Source organism: Haemaphysalis longicornis, unplaced genomic scaffold (assembly GCF_048455015.1).
Source record: "Haemaphysalis longicornis isolate Haplotype H1 unplaced genomic scaffold, Haemaphysalis longicornis Haplotype H1 scaffold_39, whole genome shotgun sequence".
Classification (NCBI taxonomy): domain Eukaryota; kingdom Metazoa; phylum Arthropoda; class Arachnida; order Ixodida; family Ixodidae; genus Haemaphysalis; species Haemaphysalis longicornis.
The window spans coordinates 441148-454274 of NW_027526359.1; the positions used below are offsets into that span (position 1 = coordinate 441148).

The following is a 13127-nucleotide window of genomic DNA, read 5'->3' on the forward strand; positions in this document are numbered from 1 at the left end:
CATGGGCAAATGGAATTCGCAAGAGGTAGTCCCGCTCTAGTCCCAAGTCGGAGCCCTGGAGGAGCAACGACGCCGAGAAACAGTTGGGCTTGGCGGTGGGGACTCCCATCGCTCTCAGCAAAAGCAACTTTCCTCCCCTCACTCCCGCTTCCCCCCTCGTAAGTACTAAGACTCCAGTCAGTGCTCAAAACTCAAGCAAATGATAGAAAGACAGAATCGTCAGATAAAGGCAATAATGGAACGCATAGACGCGCTCAGTAAATCAAAGAACAAAAGCAGTGATGATAGCATAGCTAGAAGAAAAGTAGCCAAGAAAGACACCACCTGCACTACGCAGGCATAGCCAACGCAAACCTCATAATCAACACCAATCACGCCACAGATGCTAGTCGGGCCACCAATAACGCAAGTAAGGACGCAAAATACTAAAAAAGAGATGACAGCCGTAGCTATGGAAGAAGCGACAGCGGAAACCGCCATTCCTCCGACTTTTGAGACGGTCATAGCTATGCTCACGAAGATCTCCAAACAAGTGAACGACTTAACAACAAGAATGGAAAGCTTTGAATCCTAATGGAATCAATTAACAGTGAGAATTATGACGCTAGATGCGAAATTCAAACCCAAGGCAATGACTAGCAAGCGAAAAGCGAGAGAAGAGATAAGAAAAAAGCGACGAGCAGTGAGCTCGGCACGCAAATATACCATCCAAGAAACAAAAAATGAAGAGTAAAGAAAAACAGAAAGAAACAGCAACAATTTCACAATGAAACTGCCCGGGAGTCAAAAATAAGATAAAAGAATTACATCTATATATAGACAAACTGGAACAGAAACTAGACATCATAGCTTTGGAAGAAACGAGTGGGAAATTTATACCCTCCGGATCAGTCAAATACACGGACCCCGAAGAAAGAAGCACAGCAACCATGGTACGTAGCAACGGGGCGGCCCCACAACATATGACCGCCCAACGGAGCTGCGAACACACGCTCATACAAATCCACAGCAGTAGAGTGGGAGGAGACAGGAATATCTTCATCCTAAACGCGTACTGCCGACCATCAAACCAGAACATAGACTTCGAGGGCACCAGGATCGACTGCATAAAAGAAGCAAAAACAAGTCCGGTTATAATGGTCGGGGACTTTAACGCAGCCCACATGACATGGGGCTACAAATATGCGTCCAAAAGAGGAAACCAACTGCTCAAAGCGATAGAAAGCAATGAGTTCAAAATTATCAACGAACCAGGGATACCAAATACAACAGGCACCAAGAGACACCACCGCGGACCTTACGCTAATACGAGGAAACCTAGACGCCATTTGGTGCAATACGGAGGAAAACCTCGGATCGGACAACATAATTCACATCACCCTGGAAGGGACAGAAATCAGGGCAAAATTAGGCCTCGCGAAAATTACTGGCTCAGACCGACTGAGAAAAGAAACAGAAAAAGAGAAAGAGGAAGGTAACGAGGCAAGCCAAGACTGCAAGATGGATGATGAATGGGCCAAAGACAGCGAGAAGAAATCAAGAATTTCACGCAAACGATAGCCACAGCCACCCAAACAGCTTTCATAGACAGCCGACGCAGCCACATGTGGGCGGCCAGGCACAGTCTGACAAGAAGCGGGAAGCGACAACGCATAATTGCAAGCTCCGAAAACGTATTAACGAGCTCACCAAAAAAGCGGCCGAATATGCGGTACAACTATGTCGGGAAAACTGGTTTAAGCTATGTGACCGCCTCCAGGCTACACTATCGACTAAAAAGACATAGAAACTACTAAGACACCTAATCGACACACTCAAAAGAAAGAACCCCAACGCAAGAGCTCTTGCAAAAACAAATATGACGGAAACGTAACGCAACTCATCCATGATCTCACGGATGAATACCTCAAGACAGAAAGAAGCAACACCCCCCCCCCTCAGGCATGAGGGAGCCGCCAACGCCGAAATGGACGCAGACTTCATTGACCATGAGTTAATTGCTGCCATCGAGGAAAGCAATCAAGGCAGCGCGCCAAGAGCAGACAACATTACGTAAAAACTCCTCAGGAATCTCAAAGACAAAGACCGAATGAAACTTTTGATGCTAGCCAATGAGGCATAGAATAAACGAAAGCTACCACAAGAATGGAAGGATGCAGACGCCCCCTTCATTCGCAAGCCAGGGAAACCGCCACAAGTGGACAACTTGCGGCCCATCTCTTACGTCATGCGGAGGGACGTTGGTGGAGCGCATGATATACAAGAGATTCCAAAGGCATCTAGATAACACCGAACAACTGCCCTCTACCATGTACGGCTTCCGGAGACATCTGAGCACCCACGACGTACTGCTTCAATTACATGAACTGGTCATCAAGAAGGCAAAAAATCCTGCACCACGAACTATCTTTGCACTTGACCTGAAAGGAGCGTTCGACAACGTCTCACACGAAAGCATCCTCCGTAACCTAAGACAGACGGGTTGCGGAGAAAGAACGTTCAAGTATATACATCTTGGGGAACAGCGCGAACTAACAGGGACACAAAACGAAAGAAGTGGACAGGACTAGCGCTGACTTTCAACTCGATTTATTAGAAAAGACGTAACTGCTTATACATACACAGAATCCTCCGCCCCCCCCCCACGCCACGTGCCCACACCAGCCAATGACATACTATCAACACCAAAACACTGCACTGTTGACAACGCACATTTCCTAACACAGGAACACCTTATCGCGACGGCCGCTCCAGATAACCAAATTCTTTTTCGTGCAGGACAACTGATGTTTCACTGATACAATCTCTCCCCCACTTTCTTATGGAGTATGATTCCATCAACTCTCAAAAAGAATTTGGTTATCTGGAGCGGCCGTCGCGATAAGGTGTTCGTGTGTTAGGAAATGTGCGTTGTCAACAGTGGAGTGTTTTGGTCTTGATAGTATGTCATTGGCTGGTGTGGGCACGTGGCGTGGTGGGGGAGGAGGATTGTGTGTATGTATAAGTAGTTACGTCTTTTCTAATAGATCGAGTTGAAAGTCAGCGCTAGTCCTGTCCACTTCTTTCTTTTTGTGTCCCTGTTAGTTCGCGCTGTTCCACAAGATGCAACTACACCAACTCGCCTAACTCGCCACCCTGCTAAAGTATATACAAGACTTTCTGAGCAATCGCACCGCAACGATCAAGATAGGCGATGAATAAAATTTATCACCCATAGCCCTGAGAGTCAGAGGAACACATTAAAGGAGCCATGAAGAGAAAACACAAGTTTGGTTCATTCAAAAGATTGTCTCGTTAGAATCATACTGACACCAATTTTAACGTAAACGTCGCTCAAATAAGCTACATAATTAGGAAAAACGGGAATGGTCATGCGACCCACCAGCTCATTTCCCGCAACAGAACCTGTGATGTCACATGGGCTAAGCTCTGCGATTGGCGGAGGCTGGCAGAAGCAGACGCAAATTAGGTAGAGCTTACAAACTAGACGAACGAGCGATTTGCGCTTAAATTTAGGGCACATTCTTTACAAAGCAATAAGAATGATGGGACAAACAGTGGAAGTTACGAAAGCACATGTAAACATAGAAGTACTGATGCGTTCTGCTGTTCGTACTGCGCACAGCATGCTTTGGTTTAGCTGCACAGCACTATGGGGCTTGGGGTTGTCGCAGACGACACTGGCCGATTGACGCAAGCAACGGTGTGTTACGTGACCCCATTTGTCGAGCGAGCACTGTTTCAGGGAACGAATATTTTCTCCCAGAACAAAAACAAGCCAGGTTTAAACGCTTGCCACGGTATGGTGGCGCCATCTAGGTTACGGAACGTAAAGAAACGCGGGAACAAACCAACACCGCTACAGGGTGGAGACAACCTTTGAACGGTCCCGTGCCGCCGCAATTGGGCCAACGGGCTCAACGCGTTATTCTTTTCGTTTCCCACGAGACCTAGCAACGCGAAACAGACAATATGATTCAAACTTCTTCTGTAAACCGCGTTGCGGCGATAATTTTAGCGCGGTTTTGACACAATGACTTGCTTCGGCGGCGAGCGAGCAACCGAACATGGCGTCGCCAGCGTTACGTGTCTCTACCCTGTACGGCGGATGCGTGAATGAAGGTATTCTAGGCTGCAGAGCGGTCGGTTCCCGTGAGGTCACTTGGAACCACGAAAACGCACGATTGAGCGGAAAAATCAAAATTTTAACCTAAATTTTTTAATTTCTCAGTGAATAAAGCACCGTTTGTATCCGGACAAGCGCTGGGGGCACTATAAAACACGAAATCTTTCGAATAAAACCAACTTGCATTTTCTCTTCATGGCTCCTTTAAGGGTCGGTACTCTCACCGCTCCTCTTTAATCTGGCACTCCTCCAACTTCCGAGCCTGCTCCAAAAAATAGACGGAATAGATCACGCCCTCTATGCAGACGAAATCACAATCTGGACATCACAAGCAGGATCGGAGGGGTGGATTGAGGAAACCCTATAGAGGGCGGCAGAGACCGTGCATGAATAAGCAAAAACATGCGGCCTCAGTTGCTTACCACAGAAATCAGAACTTCTGATCATCAAACCAAGACGCAAGAATGGCAAAAAAGACAGCTTACCTCTCACCCTAGAAGGCGCCCACATAGCCCCAACCAACAAAGCCCGCATCCTAGGAGTCATCTTTCAAAACAACGGAAACTCAGAGGCATCGTTGTATAAGCTCAAGCAATCCACACATCAAATATTCAATATGATCAATTGAGTAGCCAACAAAAGAAGAATCTTCAATGTGGAAGATGCCTTCACACTGGTACAAGCGTTAATTACGTCACGGATAGTGTACATGGTAACTTACCTCAAACTACTTAAGAAAGGCAAGGATCAGCTCAGAGCAATCATACGAAGAGCCACCAAAACGACGCTGGGAATACCAATGCTCTCATCAACGGAAAGACTCCTTGGCATGTCAAAACACAACACGGTAGAAAAATATTCGAAGCTCACATATCAAACCAAAGAGTCCGACTCAGTCAGATACCAACAGGTCGACGCAAGAAGCAGAGAGTAAAGAGAAAGGCTGCCTTTCCAAAGAATGGGCCAACAGAATAGAGAGTAAACCCTTACCCCGGAACATGAAACCAGGACGCAACGTTGGCTGCCTAGCAGCGTGTACATATACCATCGCAGACGAAAGAGGCACAGAAGAAGATTACAGAACGCTATACGCCGACGCAACAATACGTAAGGACACCACAAGGGCCACCTTGGCGATAACAACACGGCGTGAACTCGGCACCTGCGGCTCCATCACGACGTCCCATCCAGAAGTGGCCGAAGAAACCGCAATTGCGCTTGCACTAACGCAACCTCAAGTAAAAAAATAACTACGGATTCCCAAAAGGCATGCGCCAGCTACAGAGCAGGTTGGGTGTCTCTCGAAGCACTTAAAGTACTGAAGAAATGCCGCACTCCTACCAATTGAAAGGTGGAGCTTATATGGACCCCGGCACAGTCCGGCTTGAAGGGCAATGAACTAGCCTCCCAACGCGCCCGAGAAATGGAATGCCGGACAGAGGATTCAGAGCCACGCGCCATCACCAGCTATAGCTACATAGCACAATAATATAAAGAACAAAATAAAAGCTGTTCCCTGCCCCAATCAAATCAGTGAACAGAGACCAGCGATCAATATAAAGACAGATACAGGCTACATCCTTTCCCCACACTCTCCTTCAAAATAAAATGTTTCCTGAACGCTACACCAAAAAATGGCCCCTTCTCTGAAAAGAACTCGGCACGCTCCGCCTCATAATAGGAGAATGTGATTTTACCAAAAACACCCCACAACCCCTTAACCAATCTCCCTCTACCCCCTCCCTCACCGAGCGATGAGAGACCTTGCTGATCCGCCGCACTCTGGAAGACCAAATGAAGCTGGTTGCCAAGGAACAAGAGGCCAGAGAGGCATATGGGTCTCAAGAATAGAGAACCACTACCATCGACGACGCCGGGAGACGACGTCGTCAAATCGGTTCAATAAAGTTATTTCTGCCTCTCTCTCAAGGCATTGCTCCCAAACGCAAATCTGAGTTATCCCGCCTTTCTGGGGTACAAAGGCTCAACAAAACTTGCTGTTCATTTCAGCGCAATAAAAAAGAGCAGAAAACAGTAAGACGTCATCAGCAAACATTATAGCCGTAATTTATGGCATCACTCATTTCGAAAATAATATTGTCAGCAACTAAAATTACCTAATACCGAAAAGCTAGCGTCATTTACCTTCACCCCAGAGTTACCTCAAATGCAGTAAATTCGTCGCAGCTGTTAGAGACCATCCGTCACAAACAAAGCTGGTATCCATCACAAACCAAAGCTGTACACCGGAATTAGTTTTGCCGCACGTGAGCTTGGTGACTTTTGACTGTCCTGGAAACTTCACGCTAATGGAAGCACAACTAGAAACAAAAGATGTGACAGCTCTTCTGGGCACGTTTACAGAAATGCAAGTTCCAGAGAAAAAGCAAATATTTACGATTGGGCTGAGTGTTCATCCTTGAAACCAATGCTGACGAGGGAAAGTGAAGTTCGCGACCGGATGGTTTGACCATAAAGCATTCAACGAGCCGTAGGATCGAGTAAAATTCACAACTGAAGTCATGCTTGCCTACCCAGTGAAAACAGCAATATTTTAAATGTGCACGAGCCGTCCCCTGATCACCGCCCCTCCGGACCTGCTGTGAATCAAGCGGGACATCTGGTACCTCAAAAAATCCGAGACAGCTAAGGACGGCGACGGGTATGATGATTTCCAGAAAACGCCAACAGGCACGTTCGGCCACCGCTTCGGTCAGTTCGCTAGACGCTACAGTAGGGGCAGTTGACTTCCGACCAAAAGAGTACTGCCATGAAGAGTTTAGCAAGAAAAGGGCTTGCGTGGTAAGCAGCCAGCAATATACGATCCAGTAGTGGAGACGTCCCCACTAATGCGTCTGGGCCCAGCAGCACGAAGAGCCCAATTTTTCGCTTGCCCCATCCGATGACTTTGCAGCTCTGTTCATGAGCATCCTCAACAATGGAGCTTGCTCGAGGACCACGGTTAAATGTTATCGAGATGGCGGCAGCTGCAGAAGCTGTAGAAACAGCGACGATGTTCGGCTATCTATTCAGAGATTTTGCGCAATTAAGGTGGATGCGAACTTGGCAAGCGCGGATAGAGGCACGAAAAGATTTCAAATATGCATCCGGTTGTATGTCTGGCTATATAATCATCTTCGTTTTCATATTTTTAATAAATCAATCATACAGTTTGCCGGAAGTGATCCCGCGGTCTCTCTTGATTTGTTTTTGGGCTGACGTCTTGGTCTGAAACTATCTTGAAGATATCACAATGACCATTTTCAAACCTAAAATAGAAAAAGAATTTCTATGCCACCAAAATAAGAGTTTCTGGAAAATAGGCCTCAGTTCTAAACCAACTTTGTAGACACTTTTTGGCCCAGAAGCCCACGCGACATTAAGCCAAAGGATCATCACCTTACCTGTAAAACGATAAAATACATTTACAAACGCTTGTGACAAAAATAATGTATAAATACATCTTTTGATATTTCAGCTTGCTGTAAATGGAGGTAAGAGAATTTATTTACTTTGTCGCATGAAAACTTTAAAGAAACAACCATAAGTGCTTGGAACATCGACGCACGCCAGCCTTTTGTCTAGTAGGCTTTGTTCTGTAAATACTGTATTGCCAGATAAATTCTGATTAGGGAATGTAACGCTTCAATGGCTGTATTAGCCTTCTTTAAGAACTTAGAACGCCATTGTTGCAGGAATGTATTGTCTTAATATTGTTTGCAGCTCGGATTTAAGTATTTTGTTATATAACATGGGTGTACTGCACCGGGGTTGATGATTAATGTTGAACAGCTGTGTATTTTTAAAGTGCCCGCCATCTCTACACACGCTTTTTGCATTTACAATTCATTATATAAACGTCCGCCGCACCATGGGCAAGAGAGGTCGCATTCGGCTCAGCAGCACAACGCACCCGCTAAGCAGCCGCTATTGCAATTAAAAACATGTGGCTGTTTTGAGCAACCTCATTTAGCAAATACTGTCTGTTTGTCTTGCTGCCTGCCTGTGGATTGGCTCCATCATCCAGTTTAAAGATAAAGAAGTCCAGTATATTGAAGGCAGAAATTTCGCAGCGACTAAAACTGGAAAAATCCCTCATACATAGAAACTTTTTCCTCAAAGAGAAAACAGGCATAGTTAAGGAAAAGCACAAGTAACTAAAAGCGTCTAGCGGCAGTCACTTATGGCAATGAGATGTGGACTTGGTATTCGAAGTACCAAAACAAACTTAAACCAATCCCGCATAGACGTACGCGGGGTAAAAGGGAAATACAAAATAATAGCTCCAGAACAAGTCTAAGGCACTTTATATGCCTTACACTGCACCAACAGTAAACAAACGTCTCCTAAGATGACGCTGGAGTAGTGTTCGCAATACCAAAACAAACGTAAACAAAACCCGCATAGACGTATGCGGGGTAAAAGGGAAATATAATATAATAGCTCCAGAACAAGTCTAAGGCACTTTATGTGCCTTACACTGCACCAACAGTAAAAAAAACGTCTCATAAGGTGATGCTAGAGTAGAGAAAAGACGCGAAAAATTATTTCAGTTGACCGACCCCCCATTGGGCTTATTAAGGAAGGACCTAAGGGCAGGGGGAAAAGCTAGAGGAGTGGGAAGGACAGAAGTTGCGCGGTGTCACATGTATTGGGTCGCATATCATTGCCTCGCTTTGGCGATATTTGAAGTTGAGCATCCAGATATTAGGTTCAATTTCTTTTATATGATGTAAACAATATCAGTATACTGGGATTATTTGGGACGGGTGTACCTGTTGAGTAGGTTCACGTAAAAATATCTTCGGTTCGGTTACGATACGGAACTTCAGATAATATTTAAATTTATTTTTAGTATACCTGGACTGAACTCCTTTTATGCGGAAGCAGTACTTTATGGTCACAACTAAACTTATCTTACACACTAATTTGAAAAAAAAAAATTATCATGCCTTTCCAGCCGCCTCAGATAGCCTACTGCCATTGTGTTTATCTTTGTACACGAATAAAGTGGTTTTATGTTTATTTATACGTGTAGTTTTGGCTACTAAAAATCTACGGTCCGAAATATTTACCACTAAAGTGCACTTCACGTTTAATAGGAAGTTCAAATAATTATTCGCGCTCTTCTAGCACCTCTAAAACGCTAGACTTGGCAAAATTGTGTCATAAAGATGCTTTCTGCCTCGCAAAGGCACACCCAATGAAAAGCTGAGGCACAGGGTCGACGTAGTGGAAGATGGAACGAAAGTTAATAAGAATCAGTGAAATTAAATTTAACTGCATCGACGATGGCTTCAAATCAATTCTGTTCTACCAATGAAAGGAAGCATCAGAAAACAATTTGAACAACCCAACTAGTACGAGCTCATGACAGAGAATAAAAAAGGGAGTGATGGCCACAGTCTCGCACCTCCAGAGCTGAGGAAATGATTAATGTCGATGGCACTAGTGGAGCAGTAACATCGCCCTCTGGATGTAAGCGGGGCATACAAGTTCCCAGCCGGTCCTTTATGGCAGGTAGAGAGGAACGTGCCTGCGAAGCCGAAAGTGCAGAGAACAAGCTTATTAGCAGGATATCTTAAAACAAAAAAGCCCTATTTGTATTGAAGCAAAAGTAAAATACTGTTTATTATTCACAAGCCACTACTATTGTATAGTTTCCCAAATCTCTCTACCATCGGAGCAGCAATAAGCTTTGACATTATTAGGCCGCCCGTGACAAACAAAAATATATATATAAGATCCAGTTATGTAGTTTTAAATGTACCTCAGCATTTTGACCCCTATCTGACAAAATTAAAGCGACAGATAACTTAAAACAAAGGTCTGTAGATTTATATATTAGCTCACCTAGAACACAAAAATCTCACATTATCTGTTGCATTAAAAAATATGGTAGGAATGCTGAAAGCCTGAAGACGGTGCTGCCGCCACCAGATATACCGTCTAAATCCCTAAAAGTTGTTAAAACGCTCATCGTGCGCAATATTTTTCGTAGTTGGTCTGGATGACGCTATTCGCCCATACTTCAGGTGGCCGTACGGCATTTCGAGGAAGCATGCCATCTAAGCATGAGCGGTTGGTTTGAGGCCAACATTGGCGGGACCTCTGAAGAAAATTCTGTTTTTCTTCAGGGAAGCTTCAATACAGGTTAGGGGTGTCGCGAAGCTGTAGTTTCATTAGTGGTGGGTAGCAGCAAAGGATATAGGAGTATAAAAAAGAACGATATTATAACAAAACTGACCGAACCACCCGCTGAGTGGTAGCTGTGTGTTCGGTTGCAACTGTACGGCTATAAATTCCTACTGTCTCACTTCCTTCCAGTTTATGGTGAGTGAAACAGCGGCTGCAGTGTCTCATTGAGTCACGTTTGATAAATGTTTTATTATTGAATTCGCAGCCAATTAGGCATCTTTTGGCACAGAAGTATTTATAAAATAGCTGTGAGAAGGTGAGGCATTCATTTTAAACCACCGTGTTGGCTGCCCTCAGGGTCCTTTAAACGATGGTCTCTCTGCCCACAGCTATGTGTGGCTTCCGAAGTACGCTATCCGTGTTTATTTTTAGTTCCCCGTACATCATGGCAACCGGCTTAACAGTATCAGCGTTTCAGTGGTGACAGTTGCGCGCTGTAACAGTGGCATTGATTACTTGTCGGCGCGGTTATTGCAAGAATTATGGCACTTTCTCACCACCATTTCCCCACCTTTCTCAATAGCCGCCCCTTGTGGCCCCCTGTTCGAGGTGGTACCCCGTACTAGACGTGTCCTATGCTCCGGACACATATAATCATAATGTAATCGAACCGGCGCATCGGCACTGGTCAGGAGGGCGCCACGCTTCGACATGGCTCCAGGGCAATGCCTCAAAGGTTGTAAGAGCAACCCTCTCCCCTATCAAAACGGGCTCCAGGCGCACTTATTCGCTGTATAGTTCGGTGCTCTTCTGTCGTTTCTGTTTTACACAAAGGCGGATCAACACCCAACGTGCTTCAGAATTTGCCGATGTGCCGTTTATTACAATACCTGCACATAAAAGTTTCAGCGAATGCTAGTATTGTCAGTGCAGTCCAAATTTTCTCGTATTCCTGTCGCAAGGCGCTTATCAAATCCTGAGGGCTGTTGAGACGTAGGCCGGCTATCGTAGCAGGTGTCCGAGTGCGCAGCACTTTTGTATAAGCAAAAACAATTTCCCGAGACTGTTTTAGGGAGTGACTGAAATCATTTGGGAATTTACAACACAAGATCGATATTGCAGCTGCTAACCACAAAATTAATATGGAAGTCAAACCTGTGGAATACAGCGTAAACACCGCTAAATCATCTGCAACCACTGTGGAGAGAAGTCTACTTTCCGGTGACAACCTTTTCGAAGGGCTCCAAGTGACAGAAAGGAGGTAAGAAAAATTTCTTTTCCTTGCACTTTCACAAGAAATAGAGGTCTACTTCAGCGTAAAGTTTATTTTCGCAATTCCAGAGAAGTAAAGCAATTGCACGTACAAATGTTAAAGTTCTCAACAAAAAAAATAGTTTGCCCTGAATGCAGCAAGAAAATTAAAGATAAAAACCGAAGCACCACTAGAGAACATTTGGGCATTCTTGCTAATTTTCCAATCAAAGATTTCGGCTCATGGATGGGACAATATTCAATAAAATACCCAAACAATACCTACATTTCATCTAGTTGTGGCAGCGTAGCTACACAAGGTGATAGAAATGAGTTGTGGAAAAGATTAGTGCTCTCCACTGCATGAGGATGTGTGACCAGTGGAGAAGTGTGCAATTCAAGTAGAACACGACTTGAAGACGGTGTTTGGAATTTGTGATTGAGCATACCTTCTAAATTGGCTCAGAGAAACTTGAAAATCTAATTTTTTGTACTGGACAAAGGCTGGCCGGGCGGCTTCCCTCTCTTAGAGTCTCAAGTATTTACAGCACACAGGAGTTCAACAGCAGTTACAACGCATTTTGAACTACAATAGGTGAAACTAGGTTTAACATTGGAGACAGCTAATCGGATATGGGTTTCAAAATATGTTTGGCATAGATTTGACAAAACAAGAGCTGCAGCCATTTTGTGTTCCCATACGATCTCAACAGAGTTATCAGCATAGACAGCAGTAGGTAATGTTGTAAGGTTTACTACTTCTATAAAAGGTAATCATGAAATGTATATGGGGGTTAGCGTAATTATAGAGAAGTTCTAGTGGGCAAATTTAGAATAGCTTTTTCAACATACCCTCTAAAGATTGTGTGCTACAGTGCATTGACACATGGCTCTCCTCCAAGGTTTTATTTTTGGGACAAAACCTATTTTTCTCGATTTTTACGCTGCATACACTTTTGGTCTGATGCAAACGTCCATCATCATCATCATAAGCAGCATCGTAAGCAGCAGCGGCAGCAGCCCACTACGACCGCTGCAAGACCAAGCCCCCTTCCATGGACTTTCGATCGCCCCGGTCCCGCACCACTGCAAGCCTTGCTTTGGCTTAGATAAGCCCTATTTTGTCTATGCATTGAGTAATTGGCGTTCCATTTTTTGTAGACCCGTCTCTAGGTGTACATTCAGTCACCCTTGCAGTCCACCAATTGTCATTTCGCCTAACGAGTTAGTTAGTCGATAACAGGTGCTCTCTATTAAAAAGACGCCAATCAATATATTTTGGCCGAGTAGGCCTTTCGATGCTCTGTAAATATTGTGATGAAGCTAAGTACACGTGCTACACCAACGTCAATCTTTTCAGCCGATTTATTGCATGACCGAACACAAGCAGAAAGTTTGCTTTTATGTCTCCTTCTGGCGTTTCATTTTGGGTAAGAACTGAAGGATTGGTTCTGGTGTCCTTGAGTAGCTATTTACATGTTGATAAGCAATGTTTAACGCTAGTTTCACCCAACACAGAGATAATCAAACGAGAATTCTACCTATGCGGTAATGCAGTGAATCCCCCTTAATTCGAACTTCAATTATTGGAATTGATGGATAATTGGGACTG

At 44.6% G+C, this 13127-nt stretch overlaps 1 protein-coding gene across 2 annotated transcripts in view; it reads left to right on the forward strand.

Moving 5' to 3' along the window:
* The window catches only part of LOC144178035 (uncharacterized), a 151575-nt gene that overhangs the window by 61055 nt on the left and 77393 nt on the right, over positions 1 to 13127 (forward strand). For both annotated transcript variants that reach the window (XM_077705570.1, XM_077705571.1), the window contains exons 3-4: positions 7605 to 7620; positions 11387 to 11525. In XM_077705570.1, the coding sequence (XP_077561696.1) occupies positions 7605 to 7620; positions 11387 to 11525 (155 nt within the window). The remainder of the gene's footprint in view (positions 1 to 7604; positions 7621 to 11386; positions 11526 to 13127) is intronic.